Source organism: Lolium perenne, chromosome 3 (assembly GCF_019359855.2).
Source record: "Lolium perenne isolate Kyuss_39 chromosome 3, Kyuss_2.0, whole genome shotgun sequence".
NCBI lineage: Eukaryota > Viridiplantae > Streptophyta > Magnoliopsida > Poales > Poaceae > Lolium > Lolium perenne.
The window spans coordinates 138,740,155-138,758,903 of record NC_067246.2 but is presented as its reverse complement, the minus strand read 5'-3'; the positions used below and the strand labels follow the sequence as shown (position 1 = coordinate 138,758,903).

The window sequence follows — 18,749 nt, the reverse complement described above, 5'->3', positions numbered from 1 at the left end:
TAATATGCATTTCTTGTGAGAAGAGCACCGAATCACTCCACATACATATATGTCTGGTATGTGAGCTTTCGGCGTTGTGCTCAGATAAATGAAATGAAATGTGTGGAGCCATGTGATAAAATGCATCACTATAGTCCGAAGAATCGATTCAACTTGTCTGACAGTCTACGAATCGACCTCTCGTTCTATCAGAAAACAAATCAAAGCTCCTGCATAGCATCTTTCGGTGCTAGTTCTGTCATCTGATTCGACAGAGGCACTACACTTTGATGAGAATCACTAAAACTACTTTGATGAGAACCACCAAAAACTGAAGTAGTAAAAAAAAAGAAGTACAACAACTGTATAAGGCTTTCCGGTAGAGAAGAAGCAGTAGACACACATGAAGAATTCAGGCTGATTTCCGTAAGATGAGAGGCAAACCCGTACGTTCCAAAAGGGTCATTATCTCATGATACACTTATAGTAACATCGATACACTTGGCTCACCAAAAACTGGTATACATCATCCGACAAGAACAAAAGCAGGCTCCTACTTCTACTTGTGGGTGTTGCAATCTTGGCAGTAGAAATCGTTGCGCTCGATGAGGGACCTGGCCCCGGCCGCGATGGCTTTGCTCGAGGGTGCCATGACCGCCGTCACCGTCACGGTTCTGGCGCCGGCGCCGTGTTCGCCGCCGCCCGTCCCGGTGCCGCTCCAGCTCCGGCGGATCGGGTGCCTCGTCACGGTGTTGCCCCAGCAGGAAAGGCGGGTTCTTGGAGAAGAAAAGGACGATATTCTATCCCGGATGGCCTTGGCGATCTTGCTCGTGCTCTTGCCCCCTTCCGTGGCTGGCGGGGACGAAGAGGGCGGCGGCGGCGCGCTGGGAGAGGGCGGCTGCGGCGGAGGACGCCGTCGGCGGAGAAGCCCCGTGCGCGCGCCTCCCTCGTCATCTCCACCCTCGCGCGCCTGCCAAGAGAGGAACGCAGCACCAGAATCACCCCCCAGCTACCTCGGATGCAATCACGGCCAGACCGCGAGCAAAATCAAGATCACGAAGCGTAAGAGCGAGATTTGAGGGTGGAGGCGGTGCAAACCTGAGCCAGGATGGAGGAGAGATGGATGGGGCGGTTGCTGCTGCAGAGAGGAAGCGGTCCCGGTGCGAGTTAACGCCATTTCTCCTCTCTGCCTCCTTTTTGCTTGAAAACAGAGGGCCCTGACAGGGAGGGCTCCCAAATTCCACTTCCTCTTTTTTAGGTGTAGGTGTCGTTCCTCTGCTATTTCTCACTTTCTCGGCGGTGTAAGTAATTGTCATTGGGAATTCTACTCCCTCCGTCCGTTAATAGATGTCGGAGGGTTTGTCTAGATACATTTGAATTTAGACAAACTTTGGACATTTAAAAATAGATAGAGGTAGTACTTAGCTTCGGGGATGCCGTTCTTTTTTAAAAAAATCTAAAAGTTCTGAAACAGTCTAAATTTTGTTTTATTGGTACATACATATGTTTTCTACTAACCTGTAAAATATATTGTTGAATAATGTCTTGTACCACATTTGAAGAAAAATGTGTCTTTAACCAGGCAAAAACACTGGATTTTGGTCTCCACATCATATGTGTGTGTATTTTTTGTGCAGCTCACACATGAAAAAAATAATTCCATGACATGTTAAATGTACATACTCCCTCCGATCCGAGGGAGCACTGAACATCTACATGTAGTTGCATAGTTTTTTTTTTTTTGAATGTTTAGTGAAGTAAATATGTGTTTATATTACAAATTTTACCCTTGTGGCCCTGGTTCGAACACATAACCTGGATTAATCACTCCTTTAAAATATACAAGACCTCCACTGATTTTAGCGTCCCCAATCTTACCAACAAAATATGTTTAATTTTCACAAAAAATTATATTATTAAATTATTATTGAAATGAACTTTCTGATGGTATTTATGTTTGACATATAGCTCTTATTGGTAAAAATCCGGAGTACACACCATTCCTTCTCAACAAATGACAAGCAATATAGCGGTGGCAGATTCCCTGCAAAAAAAGAAAATACAGCGGTGGCAGTCTGGAATTTGGTATCTTATACATGTTCTTAAAATCCCAGCCCGCATCACACCAGGACCCACTTATAGAACTTAACTAGAACCTAGATAACGAATATTTGAAATTTAAGCTATTGCATACACATTTTATCATTTTTAAACAGCTTAGCAAATGGTCATATTGCTTAAGAAAACTTAAATTCTACAAGTTTAAACTCATTATCTACGAGCTTGATTATTTTATTTTCAAGAATTTACAAAACTTGTGAATTTGTTCTAAGATATAGAATGTGTGTGTGCATCAAATATGTTTATTTTTTCAAGGGGGGCCTGACTAGTGGTCCTTCACACGGTTTTTGTCAATTGGCAGACGACATGTTGCAACAACATTGCATACACATGCCAAAAATGTTTATGTGGGTGATTCATGTTGTATCGATCAAACACTTTAGGATACTGTAACCATGGAACGTGCTTCATATGGAGCACACATGGTTTTGTATTAAATTTTGATCAATGTAATTTGTCTAATTATTGCGAACAAAATTGATATCACTAAAACCTGTTTTTAATACAGAGCCAACGGAGAGGGCATGTAGTAAGGCATGGTTAAGATTCACAAATCGGATAAGAGCAATTTAACAAAGGACATCACATATATGAAAAGTTATTGCGTGTATAGTAATATACCAATAGCATAAATGTACATACAGAGAGGTCATGGCACATATCTCAGATGACTCAATACATCACACAACTAACCACCAATCAATATGGTACATACGAAATCTGGAGACATGGCACGTTTATTTACAGAAATATATGTATCGCCTAATCTAAACGAAATAGTAAAGTAGTAAACCCACGAAAGATATGTGCTTGTAGATTGCGCCACACGAATATAAAGCTCGCGATGCGCCATTTCCAAGCGGTTGTGACCCCTGCAGTGTGTTGGATTGTCGCCCGGGCGTGTTTGAATCTGGCAATGGTAGTACCTGCGGATTTGAGCTTGGGATCACTGGTGGTGGCACCGACGGCAGGTTTGGGTCTGGCAGTGGCTGTGGGAGAGGCTGTGGGTTTGGGTCCGGCTGCGGCAGTGGCTGTGGGAGAGGCTGTGGGTTTGGGTCCGGCAGTGGCTGTGGGAGAGGCTGCGGGTTTGGGTCTGGCTGCGGTAGTGACTGCGGCTGCGGGTTTGGGTCTGGCTTGGGCAGAGGCTGTGGGTTTGGGTCTGGCTTGGGCATGGGTTGCGGCTGCGGGTTTGGGTCCGGGTTCGGCAAAGGTTGTGGCTTTGGATCAGGCTGTGGGTTCGGGTTTGGCAGCGGCCCTGGCTGTGGCCGTGGGTTTGGGTCTGGGTTCGGTAGTGGCTGTGGGTCCGGGAGGTGCTGAAGTTTTCGTTGCGGGCCGAGCTGCTGCCGTGGGTTTGGGATCTGGCGCGCCTCAGTGCCAGGCCTCGCCGGCGCGCATGCTGCACCGGCCGCTGCCACGGAAGCTGCAACCATCAGGAGGATGCATAGGAGATGGGAGGAAAGGTTGCTAGGCATCGCCATGGTATTGCAGTGGGAGCTGGCCAGCCGAGTGCTTTACACGGCCACTTCGCAGCTCCGTGTTTATATAGCCACGGCGAGTGAATAAACGTCGGGCAGGTGTCTCGGCTGTGTAAGGTTGGGCATCCATTGGATATTAATTTGGAGTAGCTAATACTACTGCTCCATTCGAATTGGTAGAGCGTAAAGTGTACCCTAGCTATGTGTGTGCTCGTGCGTGTGCAACATCTCTGATTGGTACGTTTCCATTGTGCATGTAGCTTTCAAGTATTCACTCCTTGTCTGCGCTATGGTTAAGCAGATTTTTAAGTTACATGGACAGACTGGTGGTGCTCAGCCCATGGTTATCCTATCTAACTACCCTCTAACTTTACTAACCATCCACATATCGACACGGTGTTCTAAAGATCAACAATGTCTTCAGGATATTAATTACAACCATATACCTAAGCGGTTGTCCAAAAGTAATATTCAAAATGACCTCACCTACATAGTACTACAAGAAACCTTGAGCATGCCTTCTTCAGCACCAAGAAATCGATGCTGCTTTCCGGTTCTTCTCTGATTCGCACGACAGATATTGCTTGCCGGCCTATGTAAAGCAACACATGTACGGAGCTTTCCGGACATGCACCATAGTCAAATGGGTGATTAAGGATCAGGATCGGATGTGGATCCGTTTGACCTCGCGCCGAGCGATGATACATCGAGCTGGGTACGGCCGTACGCCCGAGGCTCCTGGCCAACCGATCGGACGATGTTGTGTGCTGGAAGCTTCTGCTGAGTGCCTTGCGAGCGCATCATGTCATCCTCGTTCCATTCATCGAACTGGCGTTAAACACGCGGTCAGAATGAGGGACTACCAAACCTTAGAATCACTGAAGATTTAGATTTGGAAATAGCGCGTAACACAGCCAACGCCTGACCAACATGGTTAACTTGGACAGTATCAACACGTGCGATCTTTTATTCCCAACGAGCAAAATAAACTACCCCTGTATCTCCAACTCCCAGTAGCGAACGTGTAATGATGACTCATGTTCATCATGAAGACCTTATACCAATATAAAAGAAACACAAATACATAGTATAGCACGCACACAGTGAATACCAGCATCAGACATAACTTAAGCAAAGACCAATACAAATCAAACAATACTCAATTCGTCAATAAAATTTAGAGATGTTGTGTAGAACGATGAAGCTTCTATACTTCAATAATTTTTGTTATCAAAAAACGAATCAGGCAAGCACTTAACTACAGGCCGACAGTTCATACGTTGATATGCTGCCTCCATTGCACAAGGTACTCGCAAATTTGTGTGCAATGATTCTGTTTGTTCCATAGAGCGCATCTTAAACATATGGAATACAGAAACTGAAGAAGTACATGGCCAGCTTTGGAACATTGCTCGACCCAAGATTATTGGGGAAGTAAACATAAACTGCCAAACTCGTTGAACAGTGTCCACTTCAACCATCTAACCGAAGAGGGTGAAGGCACCAAAGGAAAAAAAGAAGAGAGGAACAGATAATAAGCTTATTGGGCAGGAGTAGCACTGGACGGCGCCAGCTCCGGAGAAGCCTCTCGAGTGACACCAAGCATTGAATCGTCTTCCTCGTCCTGGTGAGCAAACTTCTTGCGCAACACCTTCATAAACTCAATCGATTCCAAAGGCTTAGCGTTCTCAGCAGCATGTTCCTTAGCTAAGGTGGAATACTTGGCAGCCGATTCCGCAATAAAAGCGATCTCCTCATCTGTGAGTTTCCTCAGAAATTTTGCAGGGTTTCCACCCCATACCTAAATTCAAAAAAGCACATTTGGTGAGATAAGTCATGAAACAAGAGCTGTGCAGCATATTTTTCTTTCATCCATGCAAATACGCATCACATCTAAGTCACTGCAAAATGCAATTGCCAAAAGAAGTAAAGCATCATGAAGTACTTCACCACATTTAGAACAGTTAAAAGGGTTGTTTTGTTTACAAAATTAGGTCCTTCTCTCAGCACATGCTAATCCAGATTCGAACATACCTTATACATATAAAGAACTGCCAATTAATTAAAATAAGATAAGAAAAATGTGTCTGAGATGGCCTAAATATGAAGACAAACAAAAGTGACGCACCTCTCCGCAAGGGATCCTTGTGTTCTGTCTTACAAGGGCTCCAGCAGCAACCATCCCGTGCTTTTCCACAACAACGCCATCTAACAGGGTTGCCCCCATGCCAACAAAAGCTTCATCCTCAACAGTGCATCCTTGTAATACAGCACTATGTCCTGCAAAACATAGGTTGGAATACATATGTTACCAAAACATCAGTGAAACTGATACAACGAGAATCAGTTTCGATAATGGATTGGTGGCAGATTGTTTCAGCAATATGAGCCAAATTGCCAATATCATAGTCGAACAAGAATATTTACTTATAGCGCTACCCTCAGACAAATCTATCTACCATGGCAACTGTACGAGGGCATCACCAAGGTGTTGTACAGAAGTTCAATTGCCCAAACTGGTCTTTGAAATTATGGGTTGTGTTGGAACAAAACATGGTACACTGATATCTGTTGGTATGTTCATTTCCTCTAAAAAGGTCATTTTATACATTGCAAGTAGAGTGCTAACACCCAAAACTCGCGGATACCTATGAAATTTAGTACTTTGTCCCGAAAAGGATGTCGCAGATTTGCCTAAATTTGGATGTATCTATACACTAAATCATGTATAGATACATCCAAATTTAGTTTGTGACATCCTTTTCGGGACGAAGGGAGTACTCCGATAAACATCCATCAATATCAAACATTTTCATAACAAGGTTTTACACTAGACGTTGATTTAAGCAGATACTGAGCAAATAAAAATTGCAAGGATATATGGAATAAAAGAATGGATTAAAACAAGGTATATTTATATTTACCTACTGTGACATTGTCACCGATGATGGTTGGAAAGACTTTCCCACTTAAATTAGATTTTGCCACATGCACAACAGAATTGTCCTGTATATTGGTCCCAGATCCAATTTGGACATTATTCGCATCACCTGAAATTAGTTATATTAAGGGACTTGCAGGCAACATATTAACAACTGGAAAGGTCACAAAATGTAAGGTCTAGCCAAATTGTTTGAGTTTGACCAAGTTTATAGAAAAAAATATATCAACCTCTGTAATAACCTCTATAATATCAACAAACTTGGAAATTACTACTAAACACTAAATACTCAAAATAAAAAAATGTATTCATCTGTAGATTTTAATGAAAACATTTACTTTGAAAAAACAAAATTCAATGAAATATTTGATTCATGGTCAAAATAGTTTTTATTGGTGGCTTGCAGTGCCTGCCCATCAGCCATTCAATTAATTTTCTTCAGGAAGCCCAGCTGCCATTGGAAGAAGACAAAAGGGAGAGGTGCACTGCTTCTAATGATGAGCAAGAACAAAAGTTAATTGTGATTCCTTAAACATGTATAGGAGTCATGGCACTGATCTACTTTCGGTTGTGGCAGCCCCTTAAGGATAAAGGGTAGCACTATTCCTCACCAATCACAACAGAATTTCTGAATAGTGACATCCTCCTTGTGGTTTTCCAATTCCCAGTTTCCAGTAAATAGAAAAAAAAATCAAAGTTTGGTGAAAGAACCAACCATAATACATTCAAAAATTCCAGCATGTATCAGTTAGATCAGAACGTCCGGTGAAAGAACCAAATAGCTCCACTCAGGCGACAATGTTACAAAGGGGGGCAAGGAAACCAAGCCATGAGACTGATAGACAGCCACTGGTGGAGGTAAGACTCAATCCTGTTTCCTGTAATATATGTAGTCTAGCTATAAAAATCTGTGGGATCTATCCTTTTAATTTTTTATACTGCTAACGTATTCTGGTAAATCTGATTACATATGTGGTTGTGACTACAAGCTGCAACTAATGTATGTCCACCATTGAACATACCCTTCACAAGATTATGTGCAACAAGAGACTGCACATGTATATACATGATAAATTTAGCTAAAAACTACCTCCTATCAAGGTTCGGGAAAGCGGAAAAAAGCGCTGCTTATGCGCGCTGAAGCGCAATGCGGAGGCCTTCCGCACCGATTGTATAATCGCTTAAGCAGAAAAAAGCGGAAAAAAGAGGGGAAAAAGCGCCGCTTATGCACGCTGAAGCGCTAACAGGAAGGCCACCGCACCGATTATGCTTAACGCTTTCTTGAACCTTGCCTTCTATAAAAAGACAGAGGAAGCACTACTTTAGAAGCAAACATCAACCAATGCAATGACAACTTATATTCCACATAACTGTTGCCTATTAGTTTTCGATGATGTATTTATTGTAGAAATAACAAAAAGGTACGATTAATAACAATAATCCAGAAATACAACTTGAGAAAGTACATCACATAAGGTCATGGTTTATAAGGCGTCCGCCGTAGGACGCTTAGGCGATACAGCACCCCTCCAGTACCTTATGTTTTTGCCCGCATGCATAAGGTAAGAACTTGAGACTACTGGACAAGAAAGACAACTTGGTGGGAGTGAATACTTTAAAGTTTGTACATTTTGGTATAGTACTATAGTCAAATCTGAAGATAGGTGCAATTTTGAAGAACCCGTTGATTTAGCAAAGATCAAAATGATGTTCGCTGGGACGGCAAGTACATACCTCTTAAAACGCATCCATACCAAATTGAAGACCCTTGTCCAACTTGAACATCACCGGTAAGGGACGCACTTGGAGCAACAAATGCCTCCCTGTGAACATGAGGGCCTTTATCAACGATGTTCATAAGTGTGCGATGCCTTGAAACTGGAAAGGACCCCAAAAAACGAGTTAGCATTTTGATGTCTAGTTTCCTCAACAGCACAAACAATTATTGTAAGTTATGTCAACATAAAATGAGTCAACAACAATTAGATGCAGTGGATAACATAAACAGAATCTTGCTTAAAAGGACGCAGAAGATCAGGTGATCAAAAAGTCTTATGATCCACTTCACAGCCACAGAAAGCTATTATGCAGAAGAAAGACTTACAGAGGATTGACCTATACACAATAAAGCCATGAACACATATTGCATACAACTACAGAGTGTAATATAATGAAGAAACATAAATTCATGAATTTGGTCAGGGGTTAAGTGCCCAAAAAAAGATAGTCAATATACGGAGTATGTTTGGATGGTTGCCAAATCTCAACCTACATGGCAAAAAAAAAAGATCTTAGTTTGGATGGTTGACAATTGTTTGGCATGACAATGGCTCTTTGCCCACTCCAGTTCATCTTTCTTGCAAATGTTGGCCATCTCATGGGCAATCAAAAGCTCAACCAAAATATTGGCTAGCCAAATATTTGGTAGGACAAGCTTTAGGCTGGACCAAATATATGCCTAGTAAAATGTCATTTTTGTAGTGACATGTGACATGCTTAGATACCAGCAAGTAAACACAAACCAAAATGCAATCACTATTATTGAGCTTACAAATATAAGAAATATATATCCAGCAAAAAACAACAACATAATATCATCAGATATGCATTGGAACTAAGAGGTGAAAACATCACATACACATCCCAAGTATAATGAAATCACATTAGGAAGAAAGGTGCAGAACCCATAACTGTTAAGCAAAAAAATTGATTCACTCTCAGGAGCAGTAGTTTAATCAGAAGGCTAAAGTATGAGCAAATTGCGCATTCCACCATGTAAAGTGAACTCATTGCATAAAACACCACCTTTAAGAAATACATAAACAATCATCATATCTTGTGCAATCCGGATTCACCTGGTATGAGCTAAACAAACCATCCACATATACTACCTCCATTCTGAAAAAGAAGGCGTATAATTTTTTCTAAAGTCAAAAGGTGTAAAGTTTGACCAAATGTGTAGAATAAATTATTATCGTTTGCGAGACCTTATAAACATGATATGAAAGCATATTTCCTGATGTATCGAATTATGATAATTTTATATTATAGATGTTGATAAATTTTTCTATAAGCTTAGTCAAACTTTAAGTTGTTTGACTTTCAGAAAAATTTATACACCTTCCTTTTTGGAACAGAGGAGGTACTGAAAGAACAGGACTAGCTACATGTAGGGTCCTGGCTTGATATGGTGGCAGCAGTTGACGTGACCCAAGGACAAGGTTAAGAGATTGGCGTAGATGAAGAACTGTATTCCTGGGAACTTTCGTGCAGCAGAGACTAATTCCGCGAGCCACATCAGATGCCACCACAGCTATCCTGTTTTTTGACACATTGGGTCCTAGTGAGGGTTTTAAGCAAATCAGATAAAAAAACTACATTGCCAACTATTTTTGTTATGCAGAAGATAGCTTAGATTTAGTGTTTCATAAGTGAGGATACTATATGTCATGTATTGGGCAATTTACTCAAAGAGTTGATAATTTTGGGGTAATAAAACCGTCTTCGCAATGGATAGATTCATTGATGAGATGAACAGTCTTACGAAAGCAAACTACCAGTATTGTTTTCTATTTGAATAGAAACAGGTATTGCAACATAAGATACTGAAACAAGCAAGCTGCAGTAGCATCAACAAATCCTCAACTACCTAGGTGTGATTTGCCAAATGATTACTCCATTAATAGGTGGTTTATGTGATGCAAAATCACAATCATTAAGTTCGTACTTAACTACTTGTGAATACAAACTAATGGCAACAAAAAAAAAATATGACACATAAAATTGCATACCGATGCAGTAATTGTTGGCCAAAGTGTTGTCTTAACCAGTCAAAACACACCCTACATTTGCAACTGAGGGAGTAAAGGTTCATACACAAAATGGAGTACAATCATCTGGGGGAATGATACGAAAACTGCAGCTATTTGAATTGTCTTCCAGCATCTTAGTGAGCACTAATTAATAGATGAAACCATCATTGACATCTCTAGAACTTTTAGATTTTAGTTATATGGAAATGACATTGCGTAAAACCTCAAATCCATCCACGCCTGTCCCACTATCCATTCATCTAAAAGTAAATTTTACCCGTAGCAATGTAACCTATCCGAAACAGACTGTCACAAAAAGAACATTAAACTCTGACCACTACCACATCTTGGACTGGAATTGCTAGACTTTCGGCTCACCTGGCAAACAGAAAAGCCCCCGGACAATAAAGGGGGCACAATTGAGGTCAGCAATTATAGCATCCCAATGTCATGGAGAATACCAAAAGATAATAGATGTTCCAGATAGCAATTTAAAATATTTAGGAATTTCCGTTGATATGCAATCAGTATAATTGGGTAAAACTAACATTCTACAAAATAGTTATTCATAATCCGTAGAACTGTCCACCCTCCTTAATTTTACGCACTAGATTCCACAAAATAAACAGCACTAGATTCCAGAAAATGAACTGGGCTACTAACATAGAAAGGCACTTCGATTTCAACACGAATCGGTGCACACCATTGATAGCATGCGAATCAGCGAGCTCAACGACCTAACAACGCAAAACCCTGGGTCAACCCAAACCTAACTAATGGGGCACATAACCGTAAGATGTCCTAGAACGTCCCTAACCCTAGGCGACAACCCCGATTTCCTCACCCCTTTTGGATCACCGGAGAAGAGCAAATCCACCCCATGCTCGGAGTATCTGCAAAAATCGACTCGGACGGGGAGAAACGGAGGGTTATTCGGGTCGCAGGAAGCTGTTGGTTCTTACTCTGCTCGTGGAAGAAGTAGTTGCCCTGGAGGCGGCAGCCAAGGCGGTCGAGAGCCTGGCCGGTCTCCCGGATCCAGAACCCAACCGCGTAAAACGCCTTCGCCATCTCTCAGGGCGGCGGCGGAGGAGGGGATCGCAGAACGGCGACTGCAGAGCCGGCGGCGGCCTCGCGTTTGTTGGCTCCTGGCCCTGGGAGATCTCGAGCTGAGCTGAGGGGAACGGGAGGGTGAGACAGGGGACTGGGCCTGGCACTTCTGAGTCTGCTCACGGAAATGACCGTTTTGTCCCTACAAAGTAGTACGTTATCTTTGGGCTGGGCCCTGTTCGGCCAGGGAAAGATTTTGGTCCGAAATCGGAATGGACAGTGTAATGTGGTGATTCCTATTTGACGCCTTTAGCGTGCGTTAGCACGTCAACGCCTGAAGTTGTTTCAATGCTGGGCCGGCCCAGAAACATCGACATAACACATGTAGTGACCGTGGATTAGGAAGAGTGGGAAAAAAAGGAAGAGTGGAAAAACCGCGGTACCAGTAGCAACTTCCTGTCGAGTTCTAAAAGGAAAGTAGCACTTCCCGTCGGCCGCCTACTAAATTTGGCGTAAGCCATGCTAGGTGAATAGGTGTGCTTTGCCGCGTCGCATGCATGTCGTTTGTGCATAGCGTGGTTGTCCTGGTATCACTAGCAAAAATGGCAGTGTCACTATCACGAGTAAAGCATTTATCTTTCTAACATCTTGTCCTAATAGCATAGTTAGTTCTAAATCAGTGCTCATGTGGGAAAGGTGGGAGTGTGGAGCTTCGGCTCGCCATTTGGATTGTTATTGATGGCACGTTTGCTTCAACTAAGACAACTTCACTTGTTTTGAGAAATTAATTTATCCATCTATATCATGAAATATACCCGCTGCAACAATGTTGATGATATATCTAAGAAACAATACAATTTTGTTGTAACAAGTACAAACTATATTGATTATATATCTAATAAACAACATGGAGTTGTTGTAACAACTCAAAGCAAGTACAAATTAAGTTAAAGCGAAGACTTTGTGAATATAAATTATTGAAATCATAAAAGCATGCACAATGCCTTGTTATTCGTGAGGATGGAACACATACCAATATTTCCTGGCACACATACTAACATAAGCAGACTCCACTGAGTTGTTCAAATAACCGTGAAAATTTATAGAGAACAATTCACTATGCTCATTGGTCAATTTCTTTTCCTTTCAAGCCGCTGGTTCATAAACTCTTATTCACTTTATTGTAATTAAACATGATTAAAAAATGAATTTCCCTTTTATGGGACATTGAGGACATGTAAATTCATTTATTTTCTGTGTATGAACAAACATCTTCACGCCAAGGAAAATAAAAATGAATTCAACACTTGCATATAAAAAATATATGCATACATTTGACTATCTATTGAGTGCATATGTTGATTCTCCACAAAGAAGAAATTGATAAGTGTCTTAGCAACCAAATCTCAACAATAATCCTAGTATAATAAAGATAAGTTACCAAGAGCAACCAATTGTACTATTTTTTAACAGCTTCATTCATATAAAATAGCAAGAATGTGGATACATTGGTATTCTACTTTGTACAATAAAGGACACATGTTGCCAGCCTGCCACAACTGTTCCTTGTCTAAAATGAGGGCCAACAGAAAATGTGGTACTATTATAAAGTAGAATGGTTATATTTCTGAACATGTTGATTAAGAAATGCATATAGATCATATAAACTGCAAGTTGAGTCTTCTCTCAGTTTCGTAAGTTAGAGGTCAACAGACTACTCACCTAAATTAAAATGCAGCCAATCCATTCAACCTTAAGATAAACAAGGTTAGATGCATTTAAACCTTACCAAATATCTGGAGCTGCCTCTCGGTGTTGTATGAAATAGAATGCTCTATCTTCATTGGCTCCAACTATACTTGACCTTGGCACACATCTAATCGGTAATGGTTATCATTAGGAAAAACATACCCTAGCTTCCCTTGATTTTTTTTTGCATAAGGTACTTCTTTACGAAGGAAAGGACGAAACCACGTCCCTGGGATAATTTTATCAATTCAACATAAGTTAAAAGAATTACTTTGGACAGGAAAATATAGCCAAGAAACTCACTTTGTACCGAAAGAATGTTCAATGGATAGTCTACCGGAGCAATTATATGAATCTTCTTTTGAGTTCCTGGAGCGTAAGTACATTTTTGTCTCATCCATTTCTTTCTTTTCCTAGGCATATGGCATGCATTTACTTGCATTATCTTATTCCTGCTGGTCTTACAATCACATTTATATCTTGTAAGCACTATCTGAATAGTATGAAATATCAAATATTCATGTGGCGGTGAAATAGATTAGAGAATTACACCACTTTTTACAACAAAAAATAAGGAGAAGGATATCGTCTCTATGTTTATGTGTATTGTAGGTATTCGTAGCATAGAAAACAAAAAATTCCTACCGCAAGAACGAATAACAAGCCAAGATCTAATCTAGTAGATGGTAGCAACGAGGTGAAGATCAACATACTCTTGAAGATTGCTAAGCGTTAACGAGATAAATCTCGTGGTGGATGTAGTCGATCACTTGCCGCTTTCAAAAGCGCGTAGAAGATCTTGACGGTGCCACAATCGGGAAGAACCTCCGCACTCGGTCACACGTACGGTGTTGATGACGACGTCCTTCTCCCTGTTCCAGCGTCAGCGGATGTAGTAGATCCTCCCCGGAATCCCGTCAGCACGACGGCGTGGTGGCGGTGGTGGTTGAGATCGCCGGTAGCGCTTCGCCTAAGCACCTCGGGAGAATAGGGAGGAGGGGAGTGGCTAGGTTTGGGGAGAGGGGGCACCTGGAGCGTCGGCCTTGATGCCCTTGGGTGGTGCGGTTGGTGTGTTGGCCGGCCCCCTCCCTCTCCCCCTCTTTATATAGGTGGAACCCCTTAGGGTTTACCCAAAATCCGAATAAGAGTCCAACTCAAAACCTTTCATATGGGTGAAACCTAGGGGAAGTGGGATTGCTCCCTTTCCTTCCCCTATGGCCGGCCAAGGTGGTGGAGTCCACCATGGACTCCACCTTCCCCTTTGGTCGGCTGGCTAGGGTTGGTGGAGTCTGTTGTGGGTATACTTCATGGGTGTACCATCGACAGTGCCTGGATCCGGCAAGCCCAGGTGGCCCACAGATGGTGGTGAGGCATGTGGCCCATCGGGCGGCCCAGTTGCTGTTGATCCTGACGGAAGATGTCCGGCCCAGGAGCAGGGAGCCGGATCCAACTGACATTGAGGAGGAACCCGGATCCACGGAGGCTCATTAAGGGACCCGGATCCGGTACGACGTAGATGGAAGGGTGGATCCTTGGCGTACACGGCAAGACATTGTACCGTAGTTAGGAAACCTGTATCCGGGTAGGACTCTCCATGTAAACCCTAGATCCGTGCGCCTTTATAAGCCGGATCCTGGGAGCCCTAGAGGCAGAATCTCAACTCATTGTAACATCGCGAAAGCACCCAGATAATTCCAGACAAGCAGCAGTAGGCCCTGTCATCGTGCAGGTGTTCCGAAGCTGGGTAAATCGCGTACCACCGTCCCGTGTGCACTCCGCCCTATGGCCCCTACTTCTTCACCCCCTCGTGAGGATCCCTCCTCCGAGGTACCGTCGATTAGGCAACGACAGTTGGCGCCCACCGTGGGGCCTGTGGCGTCTGGAGGCCGGAACCGGGAGGGTTCCACCATGGGAAGCTACGACGACACCATCGCTGTGGGGCGCGTCCTCTACGCCGGAAATCTGCCGATCGTCCCTCTGGATGAGTGTTGGATTCCGTCTAGGACAAACCCTGTCAAGCTCTCCATCGTCCCAGTTGGCGGCATACACATCTTCATCGGGGAAACCGTCGATTCCGACGGAAACCCACTGGTAAGTAACGCAGACGCGACCGCCGCAGAGCTGGACGCTGTCGCGAAGATCCGATCTGAGATGCAGGAGCTTCCCAAGGAAGATTCCGCCTTGGATCTGGAAAAATCAAAGCCCACCCAATCCGCCCCTGAGCAGGAAATAAAGGTGGAAGACCAATGCAGATTGATACGTCTCGGACGTATCGATAATTTCTTATGTTCCATGCCACATTATTGATGATATCTACATGTTTTATGCACACTTTATGTCATATTCGTGCATTTTCTGGAACTAACCTATTAACAAGATGACGAAGTGCCAGTTCCTGTTTTCTGCTGTTTTTGGTTTCAGAAATCCTAGTAACGAAATATTCTCGGAATCGGACGAAATCAACGCCCAGGTTTCTATTTTGCCCGGAAGCATCCAGAACACACGAGAACCACCAGAGAGGGGGCACAGGGCCACCAAACCCTAGGCCGGCGCGGCCAAGGGGGGGCCTGCGCCCCCCTATAGTGTGGGCCCCCCAGAAGTCCACCGACCTTGCCCTTCCGCCTATTTAAAGCCTCCGTCGCGAAAACCCTGATACGTTGGACGAAACCAGAGAAAACCTTCCAGAGCCGCCGCCATCGCGAAGCCAAGATCTGGGGGACAGGAGTCTCTGTTCCGGCACGCCGCCGGAACAGGGAAGTGCCCCCGGAAGGCTCCTCCATCGACACCACCGCCATCTTCATCACCGCTGCTGTCTCCCATGAGGAGGGAGTAGTTCTCCATCGAGGCTCGGGGCTGTACCGGTAGCTATGTGGTTCATCTCTCTCCTATGTACTTCAATACAATAATCTCATGAGCTGCTTTACATGATTGAGATTCATATGAGTTTTGTATCACTATTCATCTATGTGCTACTCTAGTGATGTTATTAAAGTAGTTTTATTCCTCCTGCACGGTGTAATGGTGACAGTGTGTGCATCCGTGTTAGTACTTGGCGTATGCTATGATTATGATCTCTTGTAGATTATGAAATTAACTATTGCTATGATGGTATTGATGTGATCTATTCCTCCTACATAGTGTGAAGGTGACAGTGTGCATGCTATGTTAGTACTTGGTTTAGTCGTATTGATCTATCTTACACTCTAAGGTTATTTAAATATGAACATTGAATTGTGGAGCTTGTTAACTCCGGCATTGAGGGTTCGTGTAATCCTACGCAATGGTGTTCATCATCCAACAAGAGTGTAGAGTATGCATTTATCTATTCTGTTATGTGATCAAAGTTGAGAGTGTCCACTAGTGAAAGTCTAATCCCTAGGCCTTGTCCCTAAATACTGCTATCGCTGCTTGTTTCTTTGTTTCTTTGCGTTACTACTCTTTGCGTTACTACTGCTTGTTTACTGTCCTAGGCAAAGCACTTTTCTGGTGCCGTTGCTACTGCTCATATATATTCATACCACCTGTATTTCACTATCTCTTCGCCGAACTAGTGCACCTATTAGGTGTGTTGGGGACACAAGAGACTTCTTGCTTTGTGGTTGCAGGGTTGCATGAGAGGAATATCTTTGACCTCTTCCTCCCTGAGTTCGATAAACCTTGGGTGATCCACTTAAGGGAAAACTTGCTGCTGTTCTACAAACCTCTGCTCTTGGAGGCCCAACACTGTCTACAGGAAAAGGAGGGGGGCGTAGACATCAAGCTATTTTCTGGCGCCGTTGCCGGGGAGGAAAGGTAAAAGGCTCTCATACTCCGGTCCCAGGTAAAGTACTTTTCTGTTACCGTTGTGTGTGTGCTCGAAGCTATTTCCTTTAGATCCTGCAATTGCATCTTTTTGTTTCTTGTTTACACTAGTTAGACATAATGGACAACAATGAGCTTCTTATTCTATTTCCTGATTTAAGACATGGATGGTTTGATGCGAAAATTAAAAAACCTATGGAACATATTAGTATGAACGCTTTGAACACCATTGTTGCTAATGATATGGAAAATTCTAAGCTTGGGGAAGCTGGCTTTGATGAGCATGATATTTTTAGTCCCCCAAGCATTGAGGAGAAAATTTACTTTGATGATACTTTGCCTCCTATTTATGATGATTATAATGATAGTAGCCTTTTGGTGCCGCCTACTATGGAGAGTAAATTTGATTATGATTACAATATGCCTCCTATATTTGATAGCTACTTTTTTGAATTTGCTCTCACTACAACTAATAAAATTGATTATGCTTATGTGGAGAGTAATAATTTTATGCATGAGACTCATAATAAGAATGCTTTATGTGATACTTATATTGTTGAATTTGTTCATGATGCCTCTGAAAGTTATTATGAGAGAGGAAAATATGGTTGTAGAAATTTTCATGTTACTAAAACACCTCTCTATATGCTTAAAATCTTGAAGTTGAGCTTGTCTAGTTTTTCTATGCTTGTTGCATTATGCTTCTTGAATTTGTTTATTTACAAGATTCCTTTGCATAGGAAGCATGTTAGACTTAAATGTGTTTTGAATTTGCCTCTTGATGCTCTCTTTTGCTTCAACTACTATTTCTTGCGAGTGCATCATTAAAACTGCTGAGCCCATCTTAATGGCTATAAAGAAAGAACTTCTTGGGAGATAACCCATGTGTTATTTTGCTACAGTACTTTGTTTTATATTTGTGTCTTGGAAGTTGTTTACTACTGTAGCAACCTCTCCTTATCTTAGTTTTGTGTTTTGTTGTGCCAAGTAAAGTCTTTGATAGCAAGGTTCATACTAGATTTGGATTACTGCGCAGAAACAGATTTCTTTGCTGTCACGAATCTGGGCAAAATTCTCTGTAGGTAACTCAGAAAATTATGCCAATTTACGTGAGTGATCCACATATATGTACGCAACTTTCATTCAATTTGAGCATTTTCATTTGAGCAAGTCTGGTGCCTCGATAAAATTCGTCAATACGAACTGTTCTGTTTTGACAGATTCTGCCTTTTATTTCGCATTGCCTCTTTTGCTATGTGGGATGGATTTCTTTGTTCCATTAACTTCCAGTAGCTTTGGGCAATGTCCAGAAGTGTTAAGAATGATTGTGTCACCTCTGAACATGTGAGTTTTTGATTATGCACTAACCCTCTAATGAGATTGTTTTGAGTTTGGTGTGGAGGAAGTTTTCAAGGGTCAAGAGAGGAGGATGATATACTATGATCAAGGAGAGTGAAAGCTCTAAGCTTGGGGATGCCCCGGTGGTTCATCCCTGCATATTTCAAGAAGACTCAAGCATCTAAGCTTGGGGATGCCCCCAAGGCATCCCCTTCTTCATAGACAAATTATCAGGTTCCTTCTCTTGAAACTATATTTTTATTCGGTCACATCTTATGTACTTTACTTGGAGCGTCTGTTCGTTTTTGTTTTTGTTTTTGTTTGAATAAATGCTTATGTGGGAGAGAGACACGCTCCGCTGGTTCATATGAACACATGTGTTCTTAGCTTTTAATTTTCATGGCGAAGGTTAAAACTGCTTCGTTAATTGTTATATGGTTGAAAACGGAAAATGCTACATGTAGTGATTGGTATGATGTCTTGAAT

At 42.5% G+C, this 18,749-nt stretch overlaps 2 protein-coding genes across 2 annotated transcripts; both read right to left on the bottom strand.

Moving 5' to 3' along the window:
• Positions 1-2,687: 2,687 nt before the first annotated feature.
• Positions 2,688-3,634, bottom strand: LOC127342581 (uncharacterized). Its single transcript, XM_051368553.2, has one exon. The coding sequence runs from the start codon at positions 3,576-3,578 to the stop codon at positions 2,868-2,870; it is 711 nt and encodes a 236-aa protein (XP_051224513.1). The 5' UTR covers positions 3,579-3,634; the 3' UTR covers positions 2,688-2,867.
• A 1,083-nt stretch (positions 3,635-4,717) lies between these two features.
• LOC127342580 (gamma carbonic anhydrase 1, mitochondrial) lies at positions 4,718-11,542 on the bottom strand. Its single transcript, XM_051368552.2, has 5 exons — positions 11,291-11,542; positions 8,251-8,394; positions 6,500-6,625; positions 5,704-5,855; positions 4,718-5,376 (listed from the first exon to the last, which is right to left on the bottom strand). Exons 1-5 carry the CDS (start codon positions 11,394-11,396, stop codon positions 5,116-5,118), a joined length of 789 nt encoding a protein of 262 aa, XP_051224512.1. The 5' UTR covers positions 11,397-11,542; the 3' UTR covers positions 4,718-5,115.
• Between the last annotated feature and the right edge of the window lie 7,207 nt (positions 11,543-18,749).

Bases quoted from the DNA above. Each gene is read 5' to 3' on its own strand.
- LOC127342581 (XM_051368553.2), bottom strand. From the start codon at position 3,578: ATGGCGATGCCTAGCAACCTTTCCTCCCATCTCCTATGCATCCTCCTG.
- LOC127342580 (XM_051368552.2), bottom strand. From the start codon at position 11,396: ATGGCGAAGGCGTTTTACGCGGTTGGGTTCTGGATCCGGGAGACCGGC. The intron at 8,395-11,290 runs GTAAGAACCAAC...GGTCCTTTCCAG, and splicing joins CTACTTCTTCCACGAGCAGA to TTTCAAGGCATCGCACACTT. The intron at 6,626-8,250 runs GTATGTACTTGC...AACTAATTTCAG, and splicing joins GTATGGATGCGTTTTAAGAG to GTGATGCGAATAATGTCCAA.